This window comes from Ovis canadensis, chromosome 15, assembly GCF_042477335.2.
Source record: "Ovis canadensis isolate MfBH-ARS-UI-01 breed Bighorn chromosome 15, ARS-UI_OviCan_v2, whole genome shotgun sequence".
In the NCBI taxonomy this organism is placed as follows: Eukaryota; Metazoa; Chordata; class Mammalia; order Artiodactyla; family Bovidae; genus Ovis; species Ovis canadensis.
In genome coordinates this window covers 84,973,627-85,001,293 of record NC_091259.1, presented here as the reverse complement: position 1 = coordinate 85,001,293, position 27,667 = coordinate 84,973,627, and the positions used below count along the sequence as shown (strand labels likewise).

The following is a 27,667-nucleotide window of genomic DNA, read 5'->3' as shown; positions in this document are numbered from 1 at the left end:
AGCATGGAAACCAGTGAGAATACTCTAGAACTAACAAGTCCTGTGAACTGAACTTCGTCCCATTCTGCCCCTTCAGTTTGGACTAGGCATTTTTTTTTTTTTTTTGACTACTGAAAAGATGGAGTAGATTTCCTTCCAGTCTTTACATCTACTTAGACATAATCTTTTACATTTTTATTGAATGAAACAATATATTTTAATTAAAATGTTTATTGTGAGCATTTCTCTGTTTTTATTTCCCTCTATAATAGGATTTTTAAATGCTGGTCTTAGCATCATTGTAAACCCACGGATCAAGACCAAGGCTCAGCCTCTACCTCTCTTCTGCTTTCACTGCTCTGATCCACAGCCTCTTCACGGCCTTCTTCACTTCAGCATTTCTCAGGGAGTAGATGACAGGGTTGAGCAGTGGGGTGATCACCGTGTAGAACACGGCCACCGTCTTGTCCGCAGACAGGGTGGTAGAGGGTCTCAGATAGATGAAGATGCAGGGCCCAAAGAACAAGGTGACCACAGTGACGTGGGCCCCACAGGTGGACAGGGCCTTGCGCCGCCCCGCGGAGCTCCGAGTCCTCAGATGGAGCAAGATGACCACATAGGAGGCTAAGAGGACCACGAAGCTGGTCACAGACAGAGTCCCCCCGTTGGCAACGATCAGAAGGCCAGTGAGGATGGTGTCAGAGCAGGCAAGTTTGAGCAGGGGAAGCACGTCGCAGAAATAGTGGTCGATCACATTGGGGCCACAGAAGGGCAAGCGGAAGACAAGAAGGATTTGGGCCAAGGAATGCACAAAGCCCCCCACCCATGCTGCGCCCACCAGGACGGCACACGCCTGCCGGCTCATGATGGTGGTGTAGTTGAGGGGCTTGCAGATGGCCACGTAGCGGTCATAGGCCATCACAGTGAGCAGGAAAATCTCAGTGCCACCAAACAAGTGGATAAAGAAAACTTGTGACATGCAGCCCCACAGAGGGATGGCTTTCCTCTCGGCCAGCAGATCTGAGATGAGTCTGGGGGCTGTCGTCGAGGCGTAGCAGATCTCCACAAAGGACAGGTAGCTCAGGAAGAAGTACATGGGGGAGCCAAGGCTTCTGCTGCTCATGACAGTGAGGACAATGAGGAAATTCCCCAGCACAATGGCTGTGTACAGGAGCAGAAATATCACAGAGCAGGCTTTCTGCACCTCTGGATTGGAAGAAAGTCCCAGGAAAATGAATTCTGTCACATTGTGTGTTTTAGCCATGATGTAGCCACCAGGAGGCAGGAATTTGGAAGGGTGATCTGAAATGATACACCTTCCTTAAGGCGTGAATTATATAATAGTCCCTTGCGTACCTGAAATGCTACCATTCAAACTCTGCAAACTTGGAACCTTCTCAGAAATAGGAAATCCATCTCTGCAAACCATAGACCCCCAGGCTCAGTGACCCTCCTCTCTCAGAACATTTTGGAAATACAGCACTTTGCACATTGAACTGTGGGGCTTCCCAGGTGGCACTAATGGTAAATAATCCCCCTGCCAATGCGGGAGATGCAAGAGACGTGGGTTCGATCCCTGGGTTGGGAAGATCCCCTGGAGGAGGGCATGGCAACCCACTAGAGAGTTCTTGCCTGGAGAAGCCCATGGACAGAGCAGCCTGGTGGGCTACAGTCCATGGGGTCGCAAAGAGTCAGACATGACTAAAGCGACTTAGCATGCACGTACACATTGAATTTACTGTAACTGTTTTACGTGACCATCTGCCCCACCACGCTGAACTTTCTAGAGCAGATATTATTTCTTACTACCACTCTATCTCCAGTGCTAACTGAAGCACCTGCACAAAATCACACTCACCGAATGTACATAGGATGGAGGAATAGTGCAGATAGATCGTCCTAGCCTTCTTAGCACAGGGTTTGGTACGTCACAGATGTTCAGCAGATACTGAAAGAACAAAGGTCACCAAGGACCAAGACCACACCTTCTCCATCCCTGAATCCCACATCTAGCTCAGTGCTTATTTCAGGCAAAGACCAGACCAATGGGAGAGCACTCTGTAAAATACCACGGCCTTCCTGGTAGCATCCCCTTTACTTTCAAAGTGGAATTGTAATCATCACATGCTCACAAAACAAAACTCACCCCAGAGTTTCTGTGCCTTTGGTGCCTCAGCCCAGATCTTTTTTCTGCTCTGATCAGAGAGAGGCAAATATCACCCCGAGAACATCCCTCACCTAGTGCAGGTTTCAATTTCAAAGCAGTCAGGCGAAGCTCGCAACCAGAGCTCATACAGCTCAGAAGTTGCCAGATGGGAAATCGGTTTCCCTTCCAGCCTTAGGCTTGGGAATGTTAAGACTAAGCCTGATTCTACTAAGCCTAAGTCTACTCCACCCAATTAAAAAGAAGAACACAAAACTCTTGTCTGTCCATGTTCCACAGAGAAGAATAATTCTGGCAGCTCAGCCTTGAATTCACCCTGCTAAGAGGGAAGGCATGGTGATCAAGTGAGAGAAGATTGGTCCCCAAAGAGGCGTGCTTTCCCCTTCCTCATCAGGCACCTGCCTCATGGGAAGCAGGACCCGGGTACTAACATCCCAAACTTCCTTGTAAGTAACATAACTTCAGGAATCAGTAGGGAATATATTAAAGTAATTTCACCCAGGGTTCACAGGGAGCTTAGGCTGTGGGTCCCTATACCATGCAGAGGTCAGTTAGATCCAGCTCTTGCTTATCATGAACTCAGTCATGTGACTTCACATGACAGGACACCATTCAAAGGATGGGTCCAAGGAATATGGGTGGTATGTGTCAGGAAACAGATAGCCCTTCTCCTGGCCTTTGGTTTGGACGAGGTTACAGGCATCCCCCACGTTTCAGAGGTTCACTTTACACCACCACTGTTTTCCACTGATACCTGTTTCCCGAAGAGGACTTTTCCTTTTACAGAAAAAGATAAAAAGGGGAAATAGCAGCATTTGTCTAAACAAGTGAGCATTGTAGAGGCAGCACACACCCCAAGCAACTGGCACTGCTAAGCATTTCAGCATCAAGCTGCCATAACTCTCAGCTCTGTCTGTGAGCATCGGTGGTTTATCTTATTTTGTGCATCTGTTAGCAAGATGCGTCCTAAAGTGATTGCCACTTCACTTTACCTCATTTCGGTTTACAGAGGATCATATAGAAACACTCTAGTTTTTTTTGGTTTGTTTTGTTTGGGGAATTTGGGGTGTTCCTGTTTTTATTTACTTGCTTGGCTGTGTCAGGCCTTAGCTGCACATGAGATCTTCCCTTGCGCACGTGGGCTTTCTCCAATGCCTGGGCTACTCTCCAGTTTTGGCCCCGGGCTTAGTCGCCCTCAGGCACGAAGGATCCTAGCTCCTGACCAGGGATAGAATCGCATCAGCTGCGTAGGAAAGTGGATTCTTAACCACCAGGCCACCAGGGACGTTCCAGGAACACTCTTAATTTTGGATAGAAGGAGAAACTGGTACAAATCAGTGGTTCTTAACTGGGGGCAATCTTCCTCAGAGAGGACATTTGGCAATATCTGGAGACATTTGTCCTGGTCACAGTTTGGGTGGAGAATGTTCCTACTGGCATCTAGTAGGTCGAAGCCTGGGATTCCAGGACACATCCTACATGAACAGAACAGCCTCCCAAAAGTGTCTGAACCAAAATGTCAGCAATGCTGCCATTGAGATGCCCTGGTAGAGACATAGCAAGATTTCTGCTAAACTGATCATTATTGAAACTAGGTATCTGGTACAGGCGAGTCTAGGAACCATGCTATCATAACAACTGCATATGGTCTAAATTCCTTGTAACAAGAGATGCTTTAAATTTCACAAAAGAACTCTCATCCTAGGGCCTCAATCCTTTATCATTCGTCAGGGGAAAAAACCAGGGTGTGCTATCAGGAAAACAGTGTTGCTAGGAAAATGGTTCTTGGGACTTCTCTGGCAGTCCAGTAGGTAAGACTTCATGCTTCCAATGCAGAGGGCACAGGTTCAATCTCTGGTTAAGGAACTAAGATCCCACATGCTGTGTAGCATGGCCAAAAAAATAAAATGCTTCTTGCACTTGGCCCAAACTTTCATGCTAATTAAAGAAACTGAATTACGGGTTTTAGTCACTTACTTGGGGTTGCACAGTCCCTAAGAGGTTAAACTCAATTTCAGTTGAAGACTCTGGCACCAGATTCAAATCCTTTTAACAACCTCACTGTGCCCACATCACTATCGCCCAGGGTTCCCTCTACCAAAACTCCCCGTGGAGACTTCCCTTATTTAATGAAAGGACTCTGATATTATTGAACACCAGTGTGACCAGTTCAGAGGAAACACAGTATTTGGTCTCATATTATAATCTCATTCTTATTTTCACTACTTACTATTCCAGCCTCCTTTGCATCTCGGCATAGACATATGACCTAGTTCTGGTCAACAGGAGTCAGAGCTTTTCTGGAGAATTTCTGGGAAATATTTCCCACAATAAAATGAGAGCCTCTCCCTCCCTGCATGGGAGCAGATAACACCAAAAGCTGCTAGAGACACCTAGCGGCCATGATGAGGCAGACTGCAGAATCGAAGGAGCACCAGCCAGATGCTTGGGAGTCATAGGAATAACAAAACAACCCGGGGACTGCTGACCTCCCAACTTCCTGTCGAGTAAGTAATAAAGATCATTATGGCTTAAGCCAGGGATGGGCAAAGTTCTCTAAAGGGTTACATGGTAAGTATTTTAGGCTATATAGACCACACTGTGTCACAGCTACTCATGGCAAACTAACACAAAAACTGCCATAAATAAGAAGTGAAATACTGGGTACAACTATAGTCCAATGCACCCTTACTTATGGTCACTAACATTTGAATTATGTGTAACTTTCATGTATCACAACGCATTACCCTACTTTGAATTTTTTTCAAACATTTAATATGTAAAAACAATTCTTAGCTCACAGCAAAAGCAGACAATGAACTGGATTTGGATTGAACCGTATTTCAGGGGCCAGATAACAACCATCTAGAAAGAAAAGAAAACCATCTTGTAAAATTATCCAAATTAAGATATTAGTGATTAACAATAGTCTCCCTTCTAGCAAAGCCCTACTGCCCTGAAACAAAGCTCCTACTGGGGAATTTCAGACATTAGAATCATATTAAGGGGATGAGGGCACCAAGGAAGTTAGGAAAGCCTTCCTGGCACTCCTATGTTATCACACTGATAGGGAGGGATCATACGAAACTGTAATCTTCTGTCTCCAGATTCAGTCCCTGATCCAGAAGGATCCCACGTGCAGCACGACTAGCCTGTGCTCTAGAGCCCAGGAGCTGCAGCCAAGGGGCCCATGCGAGGCAACAAGTGAAGCCCGTGCATTCGAGCCTGCGCTCCGCAACAAGAGAAACCTCCGCGGTGAGAAGCCCAAGCACCGCAAGTAGACAGCGGCCCTTTGCTCACCTCGACTAGAGAAGATCCGCACAGCAATAAAGACCCAGCGCAGCCATCAGTAAACAAATAACATTATTTTTTCAATTATGATCTCTCTCCACATGCCACAGTCTTTCCACACATCACAGCGTGCTGACACCAAGAGAAAAAGTGAATGAGCCCAATGTTGTGCAGGCGGGAGATGACAGGGTGGGAATTGAAGTCCAGCTGTTCCTCCCTAAAATCTGTGCACTTTGCCTTCTGGGTCACCAAAGAAGAGAAGGCATTTAGATAAGGACAGCTCAGAAAGAGCTATGATTGCTACCAAGGAGTACAAGGAGCTTATCTAAAACACAACGTGACATGAACTACTCAGGTCTTATATGGGAAAAGATGGTATATGAGAAACCAAAAGTATTTTGGGTGAAAACACAATCTCAGATGCTCCATACAGAAAGTTAACAAAGTGGCAATTCTATCTTAATCTCACCCAAATCATGACTTGAAGCGATATTTCTTCTGTCACCATTACTCAAGTGTATTAACAAGTTTTACTCTCTAATGAGAGCATCAGTGTTACTCTTGAGAGTCCCTTGGACATCTAGGAGATCCACCAGTCCATCCTAAAGGAAATCAGCCCCGAATATACATTGGAAGGACGGATGCTGAAACTGAAACTCCAATACTTTGGCCACCTGATGCAAAGAACTGACTCATTTGAAAAGACAACCCTGATGCTGGGAAAGATTGAAGGCAGGAGAAGGGGATGACAGAGGATGAGATGGTTGGATGGCATCACTGACTCAATGGACATGAGTTTGAGTGAACTCTGGAAGTTGGTGATAGACAGGGAAGCCTGGCATGCTGCAGTCCGCGGTGTCACAGAACTGGACACAACTGAGTGACTGAATTGAACTGAAGTGAATGATAGCATATGTTAACATTAAAATGGTTAATGTGGATTGTTTGTTAATTGGAGTGATGCTATAATGCCAAGTGAAAATTTCACCATTTCTGTGCAAAGAAAATAATTTTAAAAGTATACTCTAGAAATTGAAGTTTAGGATTGGATGCTGAGACCATAAGACACTCTTTATTCTTCACATCACTGTGTATGAACCTTGACACCAGAGTTTACATGCTATTGACATGTTCTGTTATCCATTAATCTATTTAAGTTTGTATTCATTTATTCAACTTTGCTGAGGATATAGTATGTGCATAAAATTATGCTGACACTGAAGCAGAGCATAAAGGTAAGTAATGTTCAGCCCTCAAGTAGACTTCAAGGTATACACATCCAGAAAGAGCAATAGTATAATATACACAGGATTAAATACCCAAAACCTGTCCATATAAGCAAAGGGCAATAAGTTTTCAGAGGAAGTCAAGTCTTCCCAACTCAAAGGAAACTGGCACAGGTTTTATGAAAAGAATGGTATCTGAAAGAAGTTTAAGGCCCGGTTCTGACCAGACTGAGATAGTGAAGGCTTAGCCGGGTTTAGACAGAGCAGGAGCCAAGGTCTTCTGGAATTGCCAGGGAAGTCTGAAGCCACATAGGCTGATAAAAGGGTGCCTTTATGCCATCACTCAAAGTAGACAGACAAGCTTGGTTGGAGTCTCAGGAACAAGTCAGTTACTGTTTTGGAAACAAGCTTTTTCAGTCATTCAGTAAATTTATTAGTGGTACCTAGATCTTCATCTGAGCTTCCCAGGTGGGTAGGTGGTCAAGAATCCACCTGCTAATGCAGGTGACATGATTTCAGTTCCTGGGTCAGGAAGACCCCTGGAGAAGGAAACGGCAATCCACTCCAGTATTCTTGACTGGGAAACCCCACAGACAGAAGAGCCTGGCAGGCTGCAGCCCACAGAGTTGCAAAAAAGTCAGACACCACTTAGCAACTAAATCATCAACAACAAATCTTTGTTTATAAAATAAGCTTTATAGAAATTAAACAACCACATATATCTAGAGTACCTAAATAATTATATATTTTATTGTTTAATGACAATAAAGACAGAATAAAAGAAAGCTGCCACAAATTTACAAGCGTGAATTCTGTGCGGAATTTGGGTTTAATGATGGCAGCACTGAAGTACAAGGGAAGTTTGGAATTTTCTGGTGGTGTCTAAAGGAAAAGGAAACTTAAACTCTCATCATCATAGGGCAGTGTTGTAAAAACTAATAAAATAAAATACAACAAAAAGTATGAACAGGTTAACTTTTCCTCTCTTGCTCATATTCACTAAAGTCAGAATGCATATTTGGTCACCCTATACATACTAAATTTTTAATATTTTCATTTTTATTGCAACCCTGAGTTTACTTTCCTGCCCCACAACCTCCTCAAGGCAACTTTCACCTCTGCATTTCTGAGTGTGTAGATGATGGGGTTCAGCATGGGGGTGACCACCGTGTAGAACACGGCCACCAGCTTGTCCTCAGTGAAGGTGGAGGGGGGCCGCATGTAGAGGAAGATGGCAGGTCCAAAGAACAAGACGACCACCGTGACGTGAGAGGCACAGGTGGAGAGGGCTTTGCGTCTTCCCTCTGCTGAATGGTTCCTCAAGTTGACCAGGATGACAATATAGGAGGACACCAAGAGGAGGAAGGAGAAGATGGAGAATAATCCACTGTTGGCCAACACAATGACCCCCTCCACAGAGGTGTCAGTGCAGGCAAGCCTGAACAAGGGATGGAGGTCACAGAAGTAGTGGTCAATCACGTTGGGACCGCAGAAGGATAACTGGAGAGTAATAATGATCTGCACCATGGAGTGAACAAACCCCCCCAGCCAGGAAGCAGCCACCAGACGGTGGCACAGAGACCGGCTCATGATGGTTGTGTAGTGAAGGGGCTTGCAGATGGCCACGTAGCGGTCATAGGCCATCACCGTGAGCAGGAAGATCTCAGTAACTCCGAAGAAGTGAAAGAAGAATATCTGAGTCACACAGCCCTCCAGGGAGATGGTCTTAATCTTGGAGAGTAAGTCTGTGATGAATTTAGGGACAACAGTGGAGGAGTAACTGATCTCCACCAGCGACAGGTGACTAAGGAAGAAGTACATGGGGGAACGCAGGCTCTTACTGACTCTAACCGTCAGAACAATGAGGCCATTGCCCACCACCGTGGCCAAGTACACGGGCAGAAACACCGCAAAGCACGCTCTCTGCACCTCTGGATCCTGGAAAAGACCGCTGATAATTAACTCAGTCACATTATTGGTCCTTGCCATGGAGTTGATTCATATGAACTGGACCGGAGATAATCAGACATCTGCAAACACTGATTATAACAAATTCACCTCATTTATAGCAAGTTGGACAGCGTAAATCAGTTTACAACAAAAATTTATCATGAACTCATTTATTTAGGCAATATGTGCTCATTGAGCATTAAATATGACCAATCTAACAATAGTTTATATATTAGAAAATGAGGGCTGAGAGAAATGGCCATCTACCCAGGATCATGCAGAAAATAGCCCACTGTAGGACTCAGAATCAGGTTGAATTCATAGGGTTTCTTCTAACCCACCACAAGATATTCTGAATTTAGGGAGTCATTCAAGTTCAGCTCTTATATTTTTAGCATCTTCATTGCATTTTGATGGATCTGTCTTATTGGGAAATCCCCATGACACACTGCTGCTGCTGCTGCTAAGTCACTTCAGTCATGTCCGACTGTGTGCGACCCCATAGACGGCAGCCCACCAGGCTCCCCTGTCGCTGGGGTTCTCCAGGCAAGAACACTGGAGTGGGGTGCCATGTCCTTCTCCAATGTATGAAAGTGAAAAGTGAAAGTGAAGTCGCTCAGTTGTGTCCGATTCTTCGCGACCCCATGGACTGCAGCCCACCAGGCTCCTCCGTCCATGGGAATTTCCAGGCAAGAGTACTGGAGTGGAGTGCCACTGCCTTTGCCATAACACACTGCTACTCCTAAATTCTGCATTCCTTCTATCCCTCATCCACTCTTCAGGGAACTATCTTCCCATTGTTAACCCTTCCCTTTCCAAAAGGTCCTCTGGATCGTTTTCTTCACTCCATTCTAATCCTCAGCTCACTCAGCTCAGAGTCCTTCACCAGCCTTGCAGCTTCAATAACTGCGCTTATAGAACAAGTGTTCAAACACTTCGTAGAGAATTCCGCTCAGTAGTGTGTCTGCATCATTTTACTCTCACAACTCTTGGCACACTGCTCCGATGGCCCACAGATCCTGAACCCGCAGAGCTGGTCCTCCAAGAGCACTGTTGTGCCGGACCAGACCGCCTGTCCCGGGTCCCGGTTGGCAGCCAGCAGCAAAGTATATGATAACAAGATGAAGATTTCTCTGAGAGTTATTTCCCTGAGCAGATACTTAACCGAGCACCTTTTATGCATCTATACACCCTCAGAGTGGGCTTCCTGGGTGGTACAATAGTAAAGAATCCACCCGCCAAAATAAGACGTACAAGAGACATGGGTTTGATCCCTGGATCTCAAAGATCCCCTGAAGTAGGAAATGGCAACCCACTTCAGTATTCTTGCCTGGAAAATTCCATGGACAGAGGAGCCTGATGGTCTACAGTCCACTGGGTCACAAAGAGTAGACACTACTGAGGGACAGAGCACACACACACACACTCCCTCAGAGAATACAAGAGAAATATGGATCACAACATCAGATTCAAAACAACACTCTTAGAGTAATGTGCCATGTAAGGTGTATTTTTGCCACATAGGATCCATGAGAAGTAAGGAAGAAACAGTATGAAGACCTTGATTCTCTGCTTTAAATTTTACCCATTGCTTTTCCCCTTATCTCTGATTTCACACTGAAATTTTCAAGAAATACACTTTTGGAAAAGTAAAACTGCACCTGGTCAATAAGGACTAGAACCAAGAGAGAAAACAGAAGTCAATGATATAGACAGATGGAAACAGTCATAAGTGTCAGAATTCCTCACATCAGGATGTGCTGAACTTCAAGATTTCCTGAGAGCAGATTATAAGTTTTCTCACTGACACCCACATACACCAAGAGTAACCACAGGAAGAGATGAATATGTTAATTGGCTTAACACTTGTCATCACTTCATTATGTATATGACCGTCAAATACCAAGTGATAAATATGAAATAGATACAATTTTAAAATTTTTTTGTTTTTTATTTGTTTAATTAAATTAATTTATTTTAATTGGAGGTTAATTACTTTATAATATTGTATTGGTTTTGCCAAAGTTTTTTAATATTTTAAAAATTTTAGGATAATGTAAAGTCACTAAACCTGAAATAAAAAATTTATGGCAGAAAGCATCCATGATCCTTGACTTTTCCATCCCTGATTCAGTCCCTGTGTACCTGAGAATGCCCCTTATTCCTCAAATAAATTCTCCTCTCTGCTTCGGCTAGTTTAATGGGTTTCTGTTTCTTGCAAGCAAAACCTCCTAATACATAAACCTAAGAAATGAATAAATAAGTAAATAAATACATACACAAATCTGAACATTGCTAACACAACAAAAAAGTTTTAAATACAATTACTAATTAAAACACAGCTCAAAAATATTCCTTTTATGATAGCCAAGGGAAAAAATATTAAGTACTTTAAAATGTAATACAATTATGTAGAGAAAACCATAAAACTACCACAAGAACACCAGAAAATATATATGTCAAATGGAAAACATATCCATCCCCCCAAATTCTTACATATTATATTTAAATAGTAAAAGTTAACATAATAATTTTGACTATTCCTAACTTTATATACAAATTTAGGCAACCTCAATTAAAATCCAATGAAATTTTTCTTTGTCATTTATATGACAAAACTCCTAAACTCTAAACTCCTAAACTAAACTAAACTCCTTCTGCAGGGGTTAAAAAAAGGGGGTGGCTCAGTCACTTATGGAAACAAAAAGAAATTTCCTAGTCAAGAGACAGTTTCCTGGAAGATATTGATGCATGCAGTATAGAAATGACATTGGTACTCATGACCAAATGCCAGCAATACTGATAAATTCATCATAGGACAGCGCCCTTTCCATTGGTAGCAGTGTTGTGGACACGAGGCTCTCAGAATCAGGAATACCTGTCAGCATCACAACACCTTGGAAAATCCAGTCGCTGAATGGTTAAAAGATAAGATTGTAAGACATCACAAAAATCTCCTTTTACCACATCCTCACTTGAAACAAAGGAAAAGATTGGGACAGTGATAGATTGGAGCTGGTAAGACTAAGCTACGGAATAACAGGAGAACTTCAAGCAACTGTGATGCCACCATCAGCCTCCAAGAGGCCCAGGCTTGTAGCTTTGATGTCATATATGATTCGTGCCCCTCATTCCCATATTCGGCCAGTCACCACAGTCCGTTAATTTTCTCTTTAATCATCTCTCCTGCGCACTTTCTCTCCAACCTTGCCGCCTCACCTTCACACCCGCTGTCAGCTGATGCCCAAGTCAGCAGAGCCTCTTAGTCTCTACAAGCTCCCACTGCATCCATCCTGCAGACTACAGCCAGAAAACTGTTTCCTGGATCCTTCTTCCTCAGATCGTCCACTGCTTGGGAATAATCAGGGAAAACCCTGGACACCTCTGGCTCACTTTCAAAGTCTTTCACAGAGTGAGCCATCTCAACCGTCCCCTTCTTAGCCAACTAAACTTCAACTCACCTCTATTCAACTCAGGGTCCTCTCCTCCTCCCGCAAGCCCACGCTGTTCATTCCCGCCACAGAGCTGCCTTCATCCGAAATGCCCTCTCCTTGTCCCTTTCTTTCTTTTTTTTTTTTTTTTTACTTTATTTTACTTTACAATACTGTATTGGTTTTGCCATACATCAACATGAATCTGCCACGGGTATACATGTGTTCCCAATCCTATCCACCTTCTAACCCTAATTCCAGTCCTGTGCATTCAATGACTGTTGTCATTAATGTGTGTGTGTATGCTCAGTCGTTCAGTCATGTCTGACTCTTTGTGACCTTCCAGATTCCTCTGTCCATGGGGTCTTCCAGGCAAGAATACTGCAGTGAGTTGCCATGCCCTCCTCCAAGGGATCTTCCCAACCTAGAGATCGAAGCCAAGTCTCTGCATCTCCTGCATTGGCAGGCAGATTCTTTACCATTGAGCCACTGGGAAGCCCTCTCATGATTAACACTCCAACTCATATGTATCTTCTCTGAGCATTGAAAGAATACTTTGGTGACTTTTCTTAAACACATAGCAAATCAGGCTACTACTCTACCTAAAATATATCAACACCTCCGCATTGCCTACAGCACAAATTCCAGTATTCTTAGCATGGATTCCAGGTTCTTCTCGAACTGGCCATTGCCTATTTTTGCATCTGTCATCCCCAAAATGAACATTATACAGCTATTTCGTAATCCAAAATGTGCTTTCTTCCTTCGCAGTGTTTAGTATTCCCTTCCTTTTAGATGAAGAATCTGATTACTGTAGAAATAATATAGTCCTACCTTTGCCCTCTTACAGTAAGTAGCTCATCATACTGCTTTTTTATAGCAGTTAATAAATTCTTTACAATTATAATGTTTCTTTATCTCTACCAAGAAATTCATATCCTAGTATTCAAAATTATCTGTTTAATGTTTTTATTATATTTTTATTATTAATTGCATTTTGGTTGACAATAATAGCTAGTATTTCAATGGCATCATATGTCACAGTTATTTTTAGTTGTAATTAACATACAATATTACATTGTATGTAATATTACATTGCTTTTATGTATGCAATATAGTGACTCAATATACAATAAGAACAGTTACCATCAGTCACCATACAAAGTTGTCACAATATTACTGATTATATCCCCTATGTACACATTACATGCCTATGCCTTATTTATTTTGTAGCTAGAAGTTTGTATCTCCTAATCCCTCTCACCTATTTCATCCTTCCCCCAACACCCTTCCCCTCTGGCAACCAACATTTTGTTCTCTGTATCTACTAGTCTGTTTGTGTTTGGGCTTTTTATTCTATATACGTTAATTAATTCAATTTCCAGAACAAACCTGTGATGTGCATATTTTTATCACCCCATTTTTCACATATGAGGGGATAAAAAGAAGCACAGGTAAGTGAATTCACTGACCTAAGTTTATATTACACAGCAGTGAAGCCAGGATTTCAACCCAAGCAATTTAACTCCAGATCATATGTTCTTTAATCACTACCCTATACAACTTCTAGGCCCATAAACACATACTGAAGAGTTAAAATTAAATATTCTCTTCTATAAGAAATCCAACGCAGACTCTGAGGGAGAGGGAGAGGGTGGGATGATCTGGGAGAATGGCATTGAAACATGTATACTATCATGTAAGAAACAAATCGCCAATTTATGTCCGATGCAAGATACAGGATGCTTGGGGCTGGTGCACGGGGATAACCCAGAGAGATGTTATGGGGAGGGAGATGGGAGGGGGGTTCATGTTTGGGAACTCATGTACACCCATGGTGGATTCATGTCAATGTATGGCAAAACCAATACAGTATTGTAAAGTAAAATAAAGTAAAAAAAAAAAAAAAAGTGCAGGCAACATACTAAGTGTCCTGATTACACTGCTGTATAACAAATTATATGAAAAGAAAAAAAGCCTTTATTTTACTCAAAAATAAATAAATAAATAAAAATAAAAATATTTTCCTACCTCAAAAAAAAAAAATAAAGAAATCCAATGCCTACTGATTCCCCAACACAAATATCTCTTGCCTGAGTATTAACTCAATGTTTTCTGATTCACTAGAGAAAATAAGGACAGTATTCCAGGGCCAATCTGAGAGCTCACTCAGAGACAGGAGAGAAATCAAGGAGGGTCCAGTTTTTCTAGTCTTTATCCCTAGTAGAAAGAATAACTGGTAACTTGGAAAACTACGTTTTCCTTTTCTGTCATCTTTGCCTTCCAGTATCTATTCCTGCCTCTGCTACCCACCCCTCAGCCACCTCCACCATCTCCCCCACTGAGCTGGTAAAACATACCTCCTCTCTGAACGCAATGTTGCCTCACCTAGAAGCATGAGGGGTGGGGGGAGTGTCCAGCATAAAAAAGCCCAAATCAGTCTTTGAACGCATAGACTCTACATCAGGTAAACTGCTGGACTCTGGACCAGAGCGTAATGATAGAATGGAGACAATGCCCAAAGGAAATATAATAGAAATCTCCATGTGCCAGTGGGGCTGATCACAGAGTGAGGTAATGGAAGCTCCATCCCAATCACAGTGTCCCACTTCATAATTCCCGAATGGTACCTCACAGAGTCCCAAAATTGTAAAGGACTTAAAATTCATCAAGTTTATGTTTTGTATAATTTACCACAATAAAATAAATTAAATAAATTGAATTCACTCCCCCCACCAAAAAAAGCAAATACTTTAAACCCAACCAGCTCATTTTGAGTAAGCTCTGGGAGTTGGTGATGGACAGGGAGGCCTGGCGTCCTACAGTCCCAGGGGTCACAAAGAGTCAGACACAACTGAGCGACTGAGCTGAACTGAGCTCATTTAGCAAATGAACACTGAGGCTCTAAGAGAGAAACTGACTCACCCAACATCGTATGGCTGTTTAGAGACTCTACACTTCCAGTCATATCACCTACCTTTAAGTCAAAATAGCTCGTGTAGTTAGCTCTATCTCAGAACAAAGGATTGAGTCAGATGGATCTCAAACGCACCTGAACACATCCAAGTCATCATGAAGTTGGCCACTCTGCTAGAATCGATCATTACTCAAGGAGATGATCTGGTTTGGAGAAACTAGAATAGGATAGAGAATTGAAATCTCCCCCTTGGAATCCTAAATCCTGGCAAGACAGGTGCCTTTGCTAATACCACCAGCTCATTCGCTTTTTCACTCAAGTCCCCCTGAACAAAGTTCAGTTCATACCCAGCTCAGTCACTCTAACTAGAGCTGAAAACATTTAGAGACCTTTTACTCTAACCTCTTCAGTTTATAGATGAGGTGAATGAGGAGGAGAGAGGGTAATTGGATTCCCAAGCTGAACACCAGCTATTTCCCAGGTACCTAATTCAGAAGTCAGCGCTCTTTCTGCACTGAGGACTGGAGGGTGGTTGTTATTGCTACTCAAGGATCAAACCTTGCCCTGAAGAAAAGCACCAGTGTCCCTGGGAAGTTTAGAACACAAAGCAGATGATGTCTAAGATGAATCACCAAAAAAACGGGGGCAAATTCAGGGAATCTGGATCGGAGTTGATTTATAATAGCTAGGAAATAAATGCCACAGAAAACAGAAAAGAGATTTTAAGACCTTGGTTTTCATGAAGGAAACTTACACACCCACCAAAACCCCAATGGTTGTAATTAGTTCCTTGCATAAGTTAAGATCCTTTAAATAAATTAATCCACACACTCTAATCAAGGGAACAACTTCCCCATGGAATTTCTTTTCCCTCAGGTGAAACTTTGTCAACTAACCTTGACTTAGGAGAGATTCAAAATCTTTTCCATTAGCTTAGGGAGATGTCCATAAAGTTTGTACCCAAAAACAAAGTAATAAAAGAAAAAAGCTGAAGGTAAGACATAAAGGGAAAACTTTTCCAGACTGAACTGCTGAGAATAAAAAGGACAACTGACTAGAGGAACAGTGAGGACTGGACAGGGAGCTGGGGCACTGGCTCAGGACAGCTGGGCACTGGCTGAGGCTTGGTAACTGCCTCACTTCTATCTTAACCAGGTCATTTCACCTTCAACCTCTCACTCTCCCGGTTTCCACTTCTAAATAAAATGACAGAATTGGGCTAGATTACCCCCATTGTACCTTCCAATAGTAACATGTCTGTATAAGCCACTTGGAGAAGGGAATGGCAAGCCACTCCAGTGTTCTTGCCTGGAGAATCCCATGGACAGAGGAGCCTGTCGGGCTACAGTCTGTGGGGTTGCAAAGAGTCGGACACGACTGAGCAACTAACACACACATATAAGCCACTTAGACTTCCTGGGTTTCAGCCTCTCCAATGACAGTGATAATAATGTAATAGAGTAAGAATTTCCTCAGCAAGAGATGTCATTCATCCATCCAGTCATGCATGCATTTATTCAAGAAACAGCACTGTGTCCTTTAATGTGTCAAGCATGGGTGCTAAAGACTTGGCCATGAGGAAACAACGTCCCTAACCCAAAGCAGTTATATCTGTCATATTCCCAGCAAGGGGAGGTGGGAAATACGAGGAAACCAATTAGGTGAATACCAATTGCAATAATCCAGCCAATAGTTGCTTGTCTTTACCAGGATGGTAGCACTGAAGGTTTTAGGAAGTGGTCAGAGTCTAAGCATCCTAAAGATAGAACAAAGATTTGCTGAGGTTTTGAAGAGAGGAGAGAGACAATTCAAGGATACCTGAAAGGTAGATTTGAGCGAGGAAAATGGAGTTACCGTTATTGAGATTGGAGTTACTGTAAGAAATGCATGGAAGCAGATTCAGAGTGTGGATCTGGACATGTTCACGAGGCAGAGTAAAGAAGAATGAGTCCAGGATGGTGGTTAGACAAAGTGGCACCTAGAAGGTGAATAAAGAAAAAGCCCTTGAAGAGAGACAAAGAGGAAAAAAATCTGCAGCTGGAATAAAATCCTTCAGTGGGAAAAACCTACGCACTACCCAATGCCTCTGGCAACCACCAGCCTGTTTCCTCTATGAATTCAGTTCTTGGGTTGGTTGATTCATTCGTTCGTTTTTAGATTCCACATATAAATAAGATCATATGATGTTTGTCATCTCTGTCTGATTTATTTCATTTAGTATAATGTCCTTTAGGTCCATCCACATTATCACAGATGGCAAGATTTCCTTCCTTTTTACAGCTGGATAATATCCCATTGTATACATCCACCACATTTTCTGTATCCACTCGCCCATCAACAGACACTGAAGTCACCTCTATGTCTTAGCTCTTGTGAATAATTATGCAATGAACATTGAGGTGTATGTATATTTTTGAGTTAATGTTTGGTTTCCTTCAGATAAATATCCACAGATGAAATTGCTGGATCATATGGTAGCTTTGTTTTTAATTTTCTGAGGAAACTCTATACTATTCTCCATAGTGGCGGTAACAATTTCCTACCAACAGTGTACAAGAGTTCACTTGTTTTCACATTCTTACTGATTTTTTTTGTCCTTGTCATTTTTTTTTATAAAATGTGTGATGAATATCTCATGATAGTTTTGATTGGCATTTCCCCGATAATTAGTTATCTTGAGCATCCCTTCATGTACCTGTTGACCATTTGTATGTTTTCTTTGAGGGGGGAAATGTGTAATCAGATCATCTATCCATTTTTATTCTAATTTGGGGGGGGGGCATTGCTACTGAGTTGTATGAATTCTTGATATATTTTGGAAATAGCGCCTTATCAGATATACGATCTGCAAACATTTTCTTTCATTCAGTGACTGCCTTTTTATTTTGTTTATGGTTTCCTTCGATGCACATAGGCTTTATAGTTTGAAATCCATTTTGAGTTAATTTTGTGTATAAGAGTCATCTAGTTCCTCAAATGTTGGGCAGAATCTACCAGTGGAGTCACCTGGCCCTGGACTTTTGTTTGTTTGGGGAAGTTCTTGATCACAAACTTAGCCTTCCAGCTAGCCTTCCAACTGTCTGTTCAGGTTTCTTGTTTCTTACCAGTTCAGTCTGTTGGGTTGTATATTTCTTAGAATTTATTTGTTTCTTCCAGATTATCCAGTTTGTTAACATATAATTGTTTGTGGTAGTCTGTTATGATCCTATTAGTTAATACTGCAGAATGTGGTAAGGAGGTAATATCTCCTCTTTGATTTCTTTCATTTATTTGAGTCCTTTTTTCCCCCCATGCTCTTTATTTTTTATGTATTTGTTTTTTTACTTACAATACTGCATTGCTTTTGCCATACATTGACATGAATCCGCCACGGGTGTCCATGAGTTCCCAGTCCTGAACCCCCCTCCCACCACCCTCCCCATATCATCTCTCCGGGTCATCCCGGTGCACCAGCCCCAAGCATCCTGTATCCTGTATCGAACCTAGACTGGCGATTCGTTTCTCTGTGGGAGAGGGAGAGGGAGAGGGTGGGATGATCTGGGAGAACGGCCTGAGTCCTGTTTTTCCTCTTGGTGAGTTTAGCTAAACGATCTTTGGGTTTGTTTCGCTGATGTTTTCTATTCCCCTCTGAGCCTCCAGTCACTTCTTTCTGCTCTTCCTTATTTCATTCCTTCTACTAATTCTGGGCTTCATTTGTTCTCCTTCTTCTAGTTGCTTTAGGGATAGGATTAGGTTTTCTATTTGAGATCTTTCTTGTTTCTTGATGTAGGCATCTATTGCTATGAACGTCCCTCTTAGAATTCCTTTTGTTGCATCCCACAGTTGTTGGCAGGATTTAGGTAAAGAAATCCACATAAGCATACACCTGGTTGAATACATTATTTTAAGAGACCAATTCCATGTAAAAAAAAAAAAAAGAAATTACAAAACAAACTGTATACACACAGAATGCCTCAGGTAATATGCCAAGCCTTACGTTCATTCTCCCTTTCTTCTTCGGGAGAAGAACACAATAAAACCTTGATGTTTTTTAACAGAACACAATTTCACATAGAAAAAAAAAGATTATACATTCTAGAAGGGTGACCATGCATATTTCTGTTGAACAAAATGAAAGCAAAAGTGTTTGGTGGCACTTTTGAAACAGCTCCTAAACGAAAAGATATAAGCTTATCCTCCCCTATTCTCCTTTATGGTCTCCTAAAAGACAAATATAATACTAGAGCTGTACTGTCTAATATCACATCCACAAGCCACATTTAGCTTTTTCAATTAAACTGTTAAAACTAAATAAAATTTAAAATTCAGCTCTTTGGTCTCAATAAACCACATCTCTACAGCTCGGCAGCCACTACCATGCTGGACCTCACAGATATGGAGCATCAGCTGCGTAACATATATTCTGCAGGACAGCCTTGATATGCAGAATTAGAAGCTCTTTAAGGTCATGAGGTTGAGTCTACTAGATGGCTGACTCTGCATTTCTAATATTTTTGGAACTCCCAACAGTGTTGGACTTTTACTTCTGTAGTTCTGTAGTTCTCTCTCATTAAGTTGCCATTTTTCTATTATATCCAGTCAAACTCATACCTAAAACATATGTAAATAATAAATAGAAAAATAATACAAAATTGTATATGCAGAATAGTTGGCAGCCCTGTACCAACTTGTCCTGAGTGAAATTTTCTATTTATTATCTAAAACATATACATTTGGGGACCTTTTTTTTCTTTCTTGATGTTGCAGCAGAATCAATAACGGAGAATTAACTGCATGGTCTCCAATGCTGAGTGGTGTAATTATAGACTGTCACTACTTCTGTGAATTTAGTAAGCATTTTCTAAATGTCGCAACAATAGTCGGCTCTTAGCACAATTGAAAAGATGCTGGCCTTTGTCTCCTATGATCTTTCCAGTGAGATCAAAACAAAGGGAGTAACCAGCCCTCAGTAGACTTACCCTCAGTAGGTAAGGTAGTCCCCTAGAAAACTGACAGTCTGGTTAGAGGAGACATTATCTGTACATGAGCATCCAGTGACTCAGGATGTACTGATGATGTACTTTCTGTAGTTCTCAGTGAGGAAACCAAAAGTATACAAGAGTAAGAGGCTTCTTTCACAGCCTACATCCTGAAGGCCTAGTCTGCCACGGTACAATCAAGGCATCAAGAGAAAGGGAGGGTAGCCCCACCGACTTTGGTTCTGAAACAAATGCTTTAAAATATACATTAACAAAATATAAATGCATTCAGCATAAAAGATAATGAGGCCATGTGGTAGTTAACATTTATTTAACAAATATTTATTGAACACCTACAATGTACAAGGGACCATGCTATATACTCAAAAGTGATTAAACAACAGGGAACATTTAGCCCAAAGAAGCTGCAAAACAAAAGCATTTAACAGCTCTCAAATGCCTAAAACATTCTTAGGATGGAATCAAAGGCTATTTGAGTAGATTCCCAGGAAAGAAGTCCAACTTGTGAGTAGTCATGTAGTCATCAAACAAATAAAATTAATGACCAGCACTGATTATAATAATGATTATGATAGCTAATATTTACTGAGTCTATAGTATAAATCTATACCATGTTCTTTTCTAAAACTTTGATGTATACTGGAGACTTCCATGGGGCCCAGTGGTTAAGAATCCACCTGCCAATGCAGGGGACATGGGTTCGATCCCTGGTCCAGGAAGACTCCACATGCCAAGGGGCAGCTAAGCCTGTGAGCCACCACTACCGAGCCCACGCGCTGCAGCTACTGAAGCCTGAATGCTCTAGCGCCCGTGGTCTGCAACAAGAGGAGCCCGAGCTCCACAACCAGAGCACACCCAGGTGCAGTGACAAAGGCACAGCACAGCCAGAAACAAACAGATAAGTAGGGACAGAGGGGGTGTGTGATCATGGCTGATTGGCTTTGTTGCACGGCAGAAACCAACGCGATACTGCAGAATTTTTAATTTATTTTTTAATGGGGAAAAATAACTCAAATGTATATTAACTATTCTAATATTCAGAATACTTCTGAAGTTCATATTACTGTTAATCTTCTTGTATTTACGAAAAACTGGTGGTGAGTGAAGTAGTACTTGGATCATGAGTTATGAGAGAGGGGCGCTTGAAAGAGCCTGGCTGGTTTCAGAGCCTGAGCTCTTCCAACGTTAGCAGGAAGAGCTAGGCACCCCACCATGAGACATGCCCCTTAAAAATTCCTTAATGGATTTAGGGTTTGTTTTCTAGGTGTTAAACATGTTCTGTACTTAGTGGTGATGGTTGCAAAATGTACTAAAAATGACTGAATTATACAATTTAAAGTGGTCAAATCGGCAAAATTTATGTTCTGTAAATTTTGTCTCAATAAAATATTGTGTAAATAGTAAATGTAAACAACTGCTACTTAAAACTATTGTTGTTCAGTCGCTAAGTTTTGTCTGACTAGTTGCAGCTTCAAGAACTGGAGCCTGCCAGGCTCTTCTGTCCATGGGATTTCCCAGGCAAGAATACTGGAGTGGGTTGCCATCCTTCTCCAGGGGATCTTCTTGATCCAGGGATCAAACCTGAATCTCTTAGGTCTCATGCATTGGCAGGCATATTCTTTACCACTGAGCCACTGGAGAAGCCCTCCCTAAACTATTAAATAAAGAAAACTCTAAAAAAAAAAATTCTGCCAACTATGATCTAGAAGCGATTGCTCATGGGTCTAAATGTTGCTTGTTTGTTTGTTTGATTTTTCAATAAGCACTGACAAAGCACCAGCTAACACATGATACTTCGAGTTGCAAAGAAGTGAAGTGAATAGCCCTGTCCCTGAGAACTACTCAGGGAGTCTACTCAGAGAGAAAAAAACATATAAAATAATACCTCCAAAGTGATAAGGACACTGATAAAATTACGTAAAAATAACCATGGCTAGAAGACAAAATCCAACCCAAGGAAGAGCAAGGTGAGAGAAGAACTTTTAAGGAAAGTGATTTTAACCTGGGTCTTGAAGGATATGTCGTAGTTTGTCACGTGGAAAAGTGTGGTAAAGTCATTCCAGAAAAAAGTGGTTTTTCCTCAGGGATAATGAATGGTCATCCATGTCAATGATTAGTGAGGATGATAAGCAAGTGGGGAAGATTTCCTGGTACCTTTAAAATCACTATTCATCTGCATGCTTAACCGGCTTCTGAGGAGAAAAGGAAAAACCTTTAAGGCCTATGACATGATATGATGCTCCATCCCTCTGCAAGGAAGCTGCCTGCATTACTTCCCCTGATCCACAAGGACAGTTGGAAGGATGGAGGGCAAGTGCAAGAAAATCCATATTATTCCAAAGACAGTAGAAACAAATTTTATTACATTCTCTCTATATTCACAATGATAAGAGTTGGTTCAGTTAAAGGAGTGTCTCAGAGATGAACCAATAATGCAAACACAAACTCTCTCATCCTGCTCCACCAAGAAATACTAATAGGCTTGACAAGAAATGGACTTGGCTGATCAGGTGGAATGAAGGACAGAATGTGGAGCAGAAACATGCTTGGACATTATTTCCCTCTCCTTCATTCCCCAACTTATCCCCAAGAAGTTTTTTATATTCTGTTTTGACTTAAATCTGTATAAAGCTAAAAGTGATCTTTTTTGTTAAAACGTGTGTCTTGATCTTTCCCTACTGGCAGCCAGGATCTATTGCCATGTTTGATCATCTTTAAAATTTTGGATGCAGGACATTATGAGAAGAGATTTAAGGACTATCTTTTGTGTCAACATATCACAAGAACTGAAACTGCTCCAGGGTCTTTTCTATTACTTGTGCTCAAAAGTCGATGGTACAAGATGCTAAAATAAGCAGAGGAATAGAAAAATCCCTGGGTGCAATTTTCAAAGACACAATTGTCCACACTGGAAGAGTAGATCAGATTGGTACCCTCCTCCCCAAATATCCCATGATAATTCCTCTGTTTGGTTTCCTTTCTAATGAAATATGGGTTGTTATCATCACGGAGGTAAACAAAGAGGGAAGCATGAAGAAGAAATGAAGAAAAAGATGAAAGAAGGAAGGTAGAAGGCAATATAGGAAGGGCGTGACAGAATCACTTTAACATACAGAATATTTGTCCAAGAGTTCTCCTTTGCATTCGTACTTAATTTGAGTTTCAGTGTTAACCAGTGCCATGAAACTGCTGAATATCACGGAGTCAATTAAGTTCTCTAAGATCTTTTGAACTGTGGTTGGAGAAGACTCTTGAGAGTCCCTTGGACTGCAAGGAGATCCAACCAGTCCATTCTAAAGGAGATCAGTCCTGGGTGTTCTTTGGAAGGACTGATGCTAAAGCTGAAATTCTAGTACTTTGGCCACCTCATGCGAAGAGTTGGCTCATTGGAAAAGACTCTGATGCTGCGAGGGACTGGGGACAGGAGGAGAAGGGGACGACAGAGGATGAGATGGCTGGGTGGCATCACCAACTCAATAGACGTGAGTTTCAGTGAACTCTGGGAGTTGGTGATGGACAGGGAGGCCTGGCGTGCTGCAATTCTTGGAGTCACAAAGAGTCAGACACGACTGAGCGACTGAACTGAACTTAACTGAAGATCTACAAGACTATCGGACCTCAGTCCTTGGAACATGACACTAGGGTACTACAAAGACTTTGGTTGCTAAGGAGAGTCACAGTACAGTAACGCTAAGTCCTTGCATTTGTTTCTGCCATTCCTGTTGGTCCTACTAAAATTAAAATCCATTTCAAGATAATAATCGGGCACACTTTTATAAATCACTTTCCCATTTTCACTCCATCCCTGAGTTCTTCTTTTTGCCCCACAGCCCCCTCATGGCAACTTTCACCTCTGCATTTCTGAGTGTGTAGATGATGGGGTTCAGCATGGGGGTGACCACCGTGTAGAACACGGCCACCAGCTTGTCCTCAGTGAAGGTGGAGGGGGGCCGCATGTAGAGGAAGATGGCAGGTCCAAAGAACAAGACGACCACCGTGATGTGAGAGGCACAGGTGGAGAGGGCTTTGCGTCTCCCCTCTGCTGAATGGTTCCTCAAGTTGACCAGGATGACAACGTATGAGGACACCAAGAGGAGGAAGGAGAAGACAGAGATTAATCCACTGTTGGCCAACACAATGACCCCCTCCACAGAGGTGTCAGTGCAGGCAAGCTTGAACAAGGGATGGAGGTCACAGAAGTAGTGGTCGATCACATTGGGACCGCAGAAGGGCAATTGGATGGTGATGAGAATTTGAATTATGGAGTGAAAAAAGCCTCCAAGCCAGGAACTAGCCACCAGCACATGACACAGTCGATGGCTCATAATATTCATATAATGAAGAGGTTTGCAGATGGCGACATAGCGGTCATAAGCCATCACCACAAGCAAAAAGATCTCAGTGACCCCCAAAAAGTGGGAGAAGAATATCTGAGCCAGACAACCTTCCAGAGAGATAGTCTTAATCTTGACAAGTAAGTCTGTGATGAATTTAGGGACAATAGTAGAGGAGTAACTGATCTCCACCAGCGACAGGTGACTAAGGAAGAAGTACATGGGGGAACGCAGGCTCTTACTGACTCTAACCGTCAGAACAATGAGGCCATTGCCCACCACCGTGGCCAAGTACACGGGCAGAAACACCGCAAAGCACGCCCTCTGCACCTCTGGATCCTGGAAAAGACCGCTGATAATTAACTCAGTCACATTATCAGTCCTCGCCATGGAATCCTTTCCTGCAATAAAACAAACACTGATTGTAAGTAATCTGCCTCATTTATGGCAAGTTAGCATAAACCACTTTACAATACAAACTTATTATGAACTCACTCATTCAGTCAATTATGTATTCATTCAATTTTAAATATGGTCAATCTAATAACACTTTATATAAACAAAATGTACGCTCATAGAAATGGTTATTTACCCAGGATCACACAGAAAGCTACCCTGGTGACTCAGACAGTAAAGAATCCATCTGCAATGAGGGAGACCTGGGCTCAATCCCCAGGTTGGGAAGATTTCCCTGGAGGAGGGCATGGCAACCCACTCCAGGATTCTTGCCTGGAGAATCCCACGGACAGAGGAGCCTGGCAGGCTACAGTCCATGGGGTTGCAGAGTCAGACATGACTGAAGTGACTAAGCACACAGAAAGTAGTGAATTCTGGAACTCAGGATCAGACTTTCTGAAAGGAGTCCAGAGTTCTTTCTAACTTACCTTAAGATATTCTGAATTTTGGCAGCCAGTCCGTTTCAGCACCTACGTTTTAACCATGTTCACTGCATTTTCATCACTCTGTCTTATTGGGGAATCCCCAAGATGGACTCCTATCCTGGATCCTTCTTTCCTTCATCTCTGTGGCAGGGAATCGTCTTCCCAATGATAATCCTTCCCTTTCCAAAACATCCTCAGTATTGGCCTCTTCCCTCTGCCAGTCTTCACCCTACTCAGGTCAGAGTCCTTCACCAGACTTGCAGCTTCAATACCTGTCCTTATATGACCAATGTTCCAACACTCTAGAGAGAATTCCACCCACCAGTTTGTCTCCATCATTTCACTATTACTTTCTTACCTCTTGCCCCACCGTTCAAACTACTGACAGATCCTGAAATCAAAGGGCTTATCCTCTGAGAGTGCTGTTGTGGCTGACCAGGCTTCCTTGTCCTGGTTCCAGGTTGGTGGGTGCATGCTAAGTCATTTCAGTCATGGCCATCTCTTTGCAACCCCACGGACTGTAGCCTATCAGGCTTTTCTGTCCATGGAATTCTCCAGGCAAGAATACTAGAGTGGGTTGCCATGCCCTCCTCCAGGGGAGCTTCCCAACCCAGGAATCAAATCCACGTTTCTTCTATCTCCCTGTATTGGCAAGGAGATTCTTTACTGCTAGTGCCACCTGGGGCTTTCCTGGCGGCTCGGACAGTAAAGAATCCACCTGCAGTACAGGAGACCCAACATTGATCCCTGGATGGAGAAGATCTCCTGGAGGAGGAAATGGCAACCCACTCCAGAATTCTTGCCTGGAGAATCCCACAGACAGAGGAGCCTGGGGGGCTATAGGCCATGGGGTCGCAAAGACTTGGACAGGCTGGTAGCCAGCAGCAAAGTATATGATAACTAAAGTGAAGATTGCTCCATGAGTTACTCCTCTGGAGAAGATACTTACTGACGCCTCTTACACATCTATACAGTCTTGGACTAGACTAAAGAAATACAGATTATGATACACCCTCACGCTAACAATGTCATAATCAGGACACCACAGAGGATAACCGCTCCTTGCCCCATCCTCCCACAGGGGAGGTGAAGTGAATTGGGAAGGAGAAATTCGAAATGCAATGATGGGCCCTTCCTCTTTTTCTGCAAGATGCTGTAGAGAACACAGTACCTATACTGCCCTGGGGCAACCTCTGTCTCTATGGGGTAGAAACAGGTTACTCTATTGGCTCACTCATGTCCTACTCTTTGCAACCCCATGGGCTGTAGCCCACCAGGCTCCTCTGTTCATGGTATTCTCCAGGCAAGAATACTCAAATGGGTGTCGTTTCCTACTCCAGGGGATCTTCCCAACCCAGGGATCAAGCCTGTGTCTCTTGCATCTCCTGCATTGGCAGACAGAGTCTTTAGCCACCTGGGAATTCCAGGCTACTCTGTAGGGTAGATCCAAGGCTGCCATCGCTGGGTATGGACTTTTACCTATATCTAGAGCTCAGTTTAAGAAAGGCCACTTGGTACCAAATCTTAAACCTCAGTCTCTGTCATCACCTTTTCTAATAGCAACGGTAACATTTTCCCCCAAATTCCTTCTTTCTTTGCCTTGTTTCTGAGTTAGTTCAACCTTCATAGAGGGAAAAGATAGATCAAGTTTTGTCAAAGTTCCAAATGATATCTGACAATCACTTTATAAGAGAAAAAAAAAAACTGTTACAATATAAATATCTGTCAAAGCCACAGTAGAACTTACTGTCTATCCAAACAGGAGCTACAGCTATCAGATTTTTTGGAAAGAATTACAACTATGAGACAAAAGAAGGGGAATGGCCATTTGCAGAAGAAAAAAGGATCAGCCATCCATGGAAATAGAAACTGTCTACCCAAGAAATAAAGGTTTCTAGGATGATAGTTGTGGCAGAGAAATTACAATGATACTCATGTCAAACACAAGCAATATTAATAAATTCATCATAATGGGGTCCTTTTTCAGTAAGAACAGTGATGTGAACACAAAAAACTCAGAATATTAAGAATATCTGGCGTCATTTCAGGACTTTGGAAAACCAAGCAGCTGAAGTGTTACAAAATAAGATTGTGAAACTCCTCAAGAAGCTCCTATTAACACATTCTCATTCAAGAGCTCAAGAAAGGATTTGAACAGAGATTAGAGTTGAAGTTGAGGACACTAAGCTATAGAATAACAGTGTGACCCAAAAGATACTTCAGTGCCAGCATCAGCCTCCAAGATGCCCTGGCTTTTCACTGTGATGTCCTATGTGATCCATGCCTCCCTTTCATTCCTGTGCCCAGTCAGTCACCACATCCCATTAATTTTACCTTTAAACCATCTCTCCTGTGCACTTTCTCTCCAAGTTTGCTCCCACCTTGGAGAAGACACAGGCAAAGAGACGGGTCTGTGTCTATGAAGATGGGTCCCATCACCTTCGTACTCACTGTCAGCTGATGCTTAAGCCACCAAAGCCTCTTAGTCTCTACAACTTCCCACCCCATCCATCTG

At 42.4% G+C, this 27,667-nt stretch overlaps 3 protein-coding genes across 3 annotated transcripts; all 3 read right to left on the bottom strand.

Annotated features, from left to right (window-relative positions):
• Window positions 1-313: 313 nt before the first annotated feature.
• LOC138420724 (olfactory receptor 4X2-like) lies at window positions 314-1,243 on the bottom strand. The gene has a single exon (XM_069554149.1). It carries the CDS (start codon window positions 1,241-1,243, stop codon window positions 314-316), a length of 930 nt encoding a protein of 309 aa, XP_069410250.1.
• Window positions 1,244-7,719: 6,476 nt separating this feature from the next.
• LOC138420399 (olfactory receptor 4B1-like) lies at window positions 7,720-8,649 on the bottom strand. The gene has a single exon (XM_069553585.1). It carries the CDS (start codon window positions 8,647-8,649, stop codon window positions 7,720-7,722), a length of 930 nt encoding a protein of 309 aa, XP_069409686.1.
• An 11,579-nt stretch (window positions 8,650-20,228) lies between these two features.
• LOC138420343 (olfactory receptor 4B1) lies at window positions 20,229-24,661 on the bottom strand. The gene has a single exon (XM_069553531.1). It carries the CDS (start codon window positions 24,659-24,661, stop codon window positions 23,732-23,734), a length of 930 nt encoding a protein of 309 aa, XP_069409632.1. The 3' UTR covers window positions 20,229-23,731.
• Between the last annotated feature and the right edge of the window lie 3,006 nt (window positions 24,662-27,667).